Source organism: Octopus bimaculoides, chromosome 3 (assembly GCF_001194135.2).
Source record: "Octopus bimaculoides isolate UCB-OBI-ISO-001 chromosome 3, ASM119413v2, whole genome shotgun sequence".
Classification (NCBI taxonomy): Eukaryota; Metazoa; Mollusca; class Cephalopoda; order Octopoda; family Octopodidae; genus Octopus; species Octopus bimaculoides.
Window position 1 is genome coordinate 43,666,953 of NC_068983.1, and position 5,347 is coordinate 43,672,299.

The 5,347-nt window shown below is 39.3% G+C and overlaps 1 protein-coding gene across 1 annotated transcript in view; it reads left to right on the forward strand.

The window, feature by feature from the left end:
* LOC106875361 (uncharacterized) overlaps window positions 1-5,347 on the forward strand; it is a 142,593-nt gene that overhangs the window by 4,966 nt on the left and 132,280 nt on the right. The window contains exons 5-6 of the mRNA XM_052966732.1: window positions 1,360-1,482; window positions 3,877-4,002. Of these exons, the coding sequence (XP_052822692.1) occupies window positions 1,360-1,482; window positions 3,877-4,002 (249 nt within the window). The remainder of the gene's footprint in view (window positions 1-1,359; window positions 1,483-3,876; window positions 4,003-5,347) is intronic.

Here is a 5,347-nt window from a genome sequence, read left to right on the forward strand (position 1 = left end):
GATGGGCGGAAAGAGACGGAGATGGGCGGAAAGAGACGGAGATGGGCGGAAAGAGACGGAGGTGGATTATGAAAGTGGAGAAAACGATCAAGTGGGTATTGGCATTCAGTTTCAGATTTAAGAAAATGGAGAGAAAATGAATGTCGTTGAAATATCAGTGAAATACGTCAATAGAAAACACAATATGACGATCGTTCGGTGTTTGAAGTTTAAATACACTTTTATGGAATACATTTTTTTCATATTCACTTATTAAACTGTCATTTCTAACTTTAACATTTCTAATTATATTTTCATAATAAATTTAATTACATTTTTGGCCGTGTATTTAATAAAAATTTCTTTAACGTAGCTGTTGAAAGTAACTACTTCAATGCAGACATCAAATAAGATATCGGTTTATGACCCTCCACAATTAATATTGACTTTCGGGGACTTGGGTGGTTATCCAAGGGGTCTATAAATACCTGAAATCAATTTGAGTATTAAGGGTACTGAATTACCACTTCTTGGATAAGAAATATTTAAGATATTTAGTGAAAATATTAAAGAAAATTGATAAAGAACAATAAAATTTCGGTAATATTTTGTTGATATATTCAGATAATGTGAAATATGTTTGTTGGATTCTAATCAATATTGATATTCGGTTGAAAATCGGTGGGTTTTAGTATTAAATTACCCACACACTTCCAGATTCAGTTAGCTAATAATTCGGGACTCATTAATGAAAGAAGTTGGAGACACCTTGGTGTTTCGACCTTATGTGTCTCCTCAATCAAAGCTAACGCCCAACAGATCAATGATTCTAACGCAGGAACAGGCCCTGTTTTACAGAAATCTGCAACCAAATTATTTGTTGCTGTTTGCTGGTGTCTGCCAAACTAATAACTGCTATCAGCATATTCCCGTTCGAATACTCTTGAACGTATTGAGAAAGAATATATACGTTATTGTTAAAACCATGAATATATTGGAAATAATGATCTATGACAGCAGAACACTATTTGATGGTTTTGCTAAAATAAATTAAGGTAAATAACGACACCTGCAAATTTCACTTCTTAAACGGAAGAGCAAGTAAAAGTGTTTTTACGTGAGCACTTAATCAGTATGAAATAGCAGCCAAATGTCACTTAAATTACACTATACTGACATAAAATAAATATGTTGGCTAACATAATCCGGAGTGTGATGTCATTATTTGAGTGTCTCTGATCAAAGTTCTGCTCTGTAGAACTTTTTCCCTAGTCTAACAGATTAAGCACTCAGCCTCTCCAAGGTTCTGGGATTAACGAACGATAGACGATAACAACATTGTCGACTGGTTTAATTTCAAAATTTTTTGTTACTTTTCAGAAAATGAAAAAGTTTCGTGTTTGGAAAACAGCACATGTCATAAAGAATTGGGCTTTTGTAGTGAGGCAAAATTTTGTGAGTGTATACAAGGCTACAAGGGAGATGGTGTAACGTTGTGTGATGGTAAGTTAAATTCAATCATCCATTCGATCTGCCAGTATATACATATATATGTGAATATGTGTGCGTGTGCGCGCGTGTATATATATATATATATATATATATATATACAGAGAGAGAGAGAGAGAGAGAGAGAGAGAGAGAGAGATTCAGGTGAATATGGTACTTAAGTTTAGGCACCAGAAATAAGTATAGTATTTTGGGGGGGGGGCTGTAGTTTCAGCTCAGAGCTGCGGCCATGCTGATGCACCACCGTTTTGCTACACTGTTATTACTGAGAGCCTCCTCCAATATGTGGTACTTGGTGAAGAATGGAGTTTGATGTAGCTACCATCATTTGTACCTCTTGCCGTGATGTAGGTTCATCTGGGACTCTCGACAGGAAGAGGTCCAGTTTTGATTTTTAAATGCCTACATCTACTTTGTGCAGGTTCCTCAGGCTCTTTGGAAGAATATTAAAAAGCTGAGGGCCCCTGAAACCCAGGCTGTTGCAGTAACTGGTCCTGCAGCGCGATGGCGTTGCTGGGAACTTTGGTACTATGCAGTATCGTCCCGTTCTGGCATTGGTGTAGCTTTCAATGCCAAAATTTGGTACAATTCCTTCCAGATGTATATTACCGCATACCTCTCCCGCCTTCTCTCCAGGGAGTAGAGTCTTAGCTGTTTCAGCCTTTCCCAGTAGCTGAGTAGTTGCAAAGAGACGATCTTCTTTGTGAATTTTCTCTGGATTGCTTCAAGTTCCACTGTTAATTTCACACTGGTGGGTGACCATAGCTGTGAGCAGTAAATCCAGGCGGCTGAGAATAAATGTCTTCCAGAGGACCATCATGATTTCCTTATCTCTGGTTCTGAATGTTCTCAGGATCCATCCAGCCAGTCGTCTGCATTTTGTTGCCATCCTGGCAATGTGCACTTGGAAAGAGGTATCATCACTCATGACTATACCCAGGTCCTTCACTGATTTAGGCTCTGGGATTGAAATTCCCTGTGGACCAGTGTACTCTGTAAGTTTTATATTCAGTTTTGAACGCTGGTAGCGCAGGGTTTGGAATTTTTCAGCATTAAACTGCATATTATTATCCTCAGCCCATCTGTAAATTGAGTCCAACTTCTGCTGCAGATGTGCAACATCGCTGGGGTTCTGTATTTTCTGTGAGACTTTCGTATCGTCTGCGTAGCTTGCAAGGGTAGCTATCCGGGCACTTGAGGGCATATCTGAGAGGGCCACTATAAAAAGCAGTGGTCCCAAGACAGTGCCCTGTAGAACACCGCTTACTATTTGTGTTTTCATAGAGGTGCCTCCTTTAGCCACTACTGCCTGACTTCTATCTTTCAGAAAGTCATGTAACCACTCTCCAAGCTTTCCAGCTATGCCAAGATCACGCAGATTGTGGCATATCATACCATGATCCACTTTGCCAAAAGCTTTTGCAAAATCAAGGTATATTACGTCCACATTTGAGTTGTTGAGTAACTGCCTCAACACCCAGTCATAATGTTGTAAGAGCTGGGTCAAGCAGCTCCTACCTGGTCGAAAGCCATGCTGGGTATCACTCAGCAAGTTATTTTCTTCAAGGAATGCGATTAGTTTTCCTCTGACTATCCGTTCCATGACTTTGCTGATGTGTGAAGTCATAGAGATAGACCTATTCTGTAAGGTCTGTAATGCCTATTCTGTAGGCTAGTCTGTAAGGTCTGGCTCTGTCAAAATGGTTTTGGATTTAAGTGACAAAAGCTTTTACAACTCTTTTGCCAATTTCTAAGTCGCCATATTAGGTTCCAGTGACAAGCGCGGTACTATTTTGACAAGAAGTTTTACGACAGAGTATCTATTTACTAAAATAGATGCCTTTCCCACGGCTTTGTCAAAAACTAACTGGCGCCTCCTCTACCTTTAGGAATTCCATTTTACCTTTAGATGGAATCCCGAATGGTACTACCGTTCCATGTCAGAACTGACCTGAGAGTAATGGCAATTAAGGGGTGACTCCACACTCCCCTCAACACCTGAACCCCTGTATTGGAGCTTCATAACTGGATGCAGTTGAGTCTCTCATTGGATAACTAAATATACATACACACTTCCATATGTGCATACTTGCATACAGGTACACAAGTATACATGCATACATACACGCATACATGCTACATATATGTACATGCATTCATACATACACACAGTTATTGAAATCTGTGTTCCCAGGCTTATATTAATGTGCAATTCTACACACGAGTAGCTACATACATGTATTATTTTTATGGTCCTATATGAATAGGTATACGCTGGTCTTTGTCTATATATATGTATGTGTGTGATTATAGGTGTATATGGTTCTATATATAATAAATGATATATAACATAATTGTCAACAATCGTTGTATTTTTCTTTCCATAAGATATTAATGAATGTCTATCGGAGGCCACGAATTTGTGTGACGTCAATGCTAAATGTATAAACATCCCTAGTTCCTACAACTGTTCTTGTAACGAAGGTTACAGGGGCAATGGTTTCATCTGCAATAGTAAGTTGCCTTCTTTCTCTTTATACAATTTATCAACCTTCATTGTATTGTGTCTGTTGTGTATTTGGCGCGTTGGCACATCGGAAAAAAATGCTTCTTAATTGCTGAGTTCAAATACTGCTGGGGTTCACTTTGCCTTTTATTCTTCCGGGATCGATAAAGTAAAGTTCCGGTTGAACACGATTAAACCCTCCCCTTTAACACTGCTGGCCGTGTACCAATATTTCAAACAATATATACTGTATAAATATCAGTTTTACATACGGCAGCGAGATGGCGGAATCGTTAGTATGCCGGGAGAAACGCTTCGCAATATTTCGCCTGTCACTATATACTGAGTTCAAATTCCGCCGAGGTTGAATTTTCGTTTTAATCCTTTCAGAGTCGATAAATTAAGTACCAGTTGCGTACTGGCGTCGATGTAATCAACTTAACACCTTCCCATAAATTTCACACCTTGTGCCTGTAGTAGTAAGGATTAATATTAGTTTCACATCTTGACACAAAGCTAGAAATTTCGAGGGAGGGTGGTGATTACATCAACCCCGGTAACTGGTACTTATTTCATCGACCGACCCCGAAGGGATGAAAAAGCAAAGTCGACCTTGCCGGGATTTGAACTCGGAACATAAAGACAAATGAAATATCGCTAAGCAATTTCTCTGTTGTGCTAACAATTCTGACAGTTTTATCTGTTATATTATTATGGTAGCTTTTCCGGACGAATGGTTAAGACGTTTACTTTGCCCTCACGAGATCCCGGGTTTGATCCCACCGTGTGACATCCTAGACAAACATAATTTTTTGTAGGCTAAGATCGATGCAACCCTTATGTGTGATACTGGACAACGGAAACTCTTTGTAAGCCCACCAGGTTAATTGAACCCGTAAATCAAAGTTACGGCCTTGTCACACATTGTGTTGCGCTGATTCTGCTTGAGCATTACTCATGTCGGTAGAATAATCATTAATTCGTTCGGTTCTCGCTGTTCCTTGTGGAACTTGAGGCAACAGTAAGACCATTCCAACTTCTAACACTGAAAGCGTCCTTGAGAGCATTGTCTTCTTTTAACTGGTTCCACAAGGTAAGAAGACGTGGCCAACCAAAGGAAACGTGGTGGTGAACAATAACAAAAGATCTTCAGAGCAGAGGGTTAACAGTGGAACAAGCTATGAAGGCAGCCACTTAAATGCTAATTCAGTTCATTGAACACCTGAATCTTCATCACCGAAACTGAAGATTAACATTGGTTCATGGCCGAAGACGTTGTTGTTCCTATGTTGGTGGTTGACACGTCAAACAAAATGCTTGACGGGATTTCGTTATATATATATATATATATAT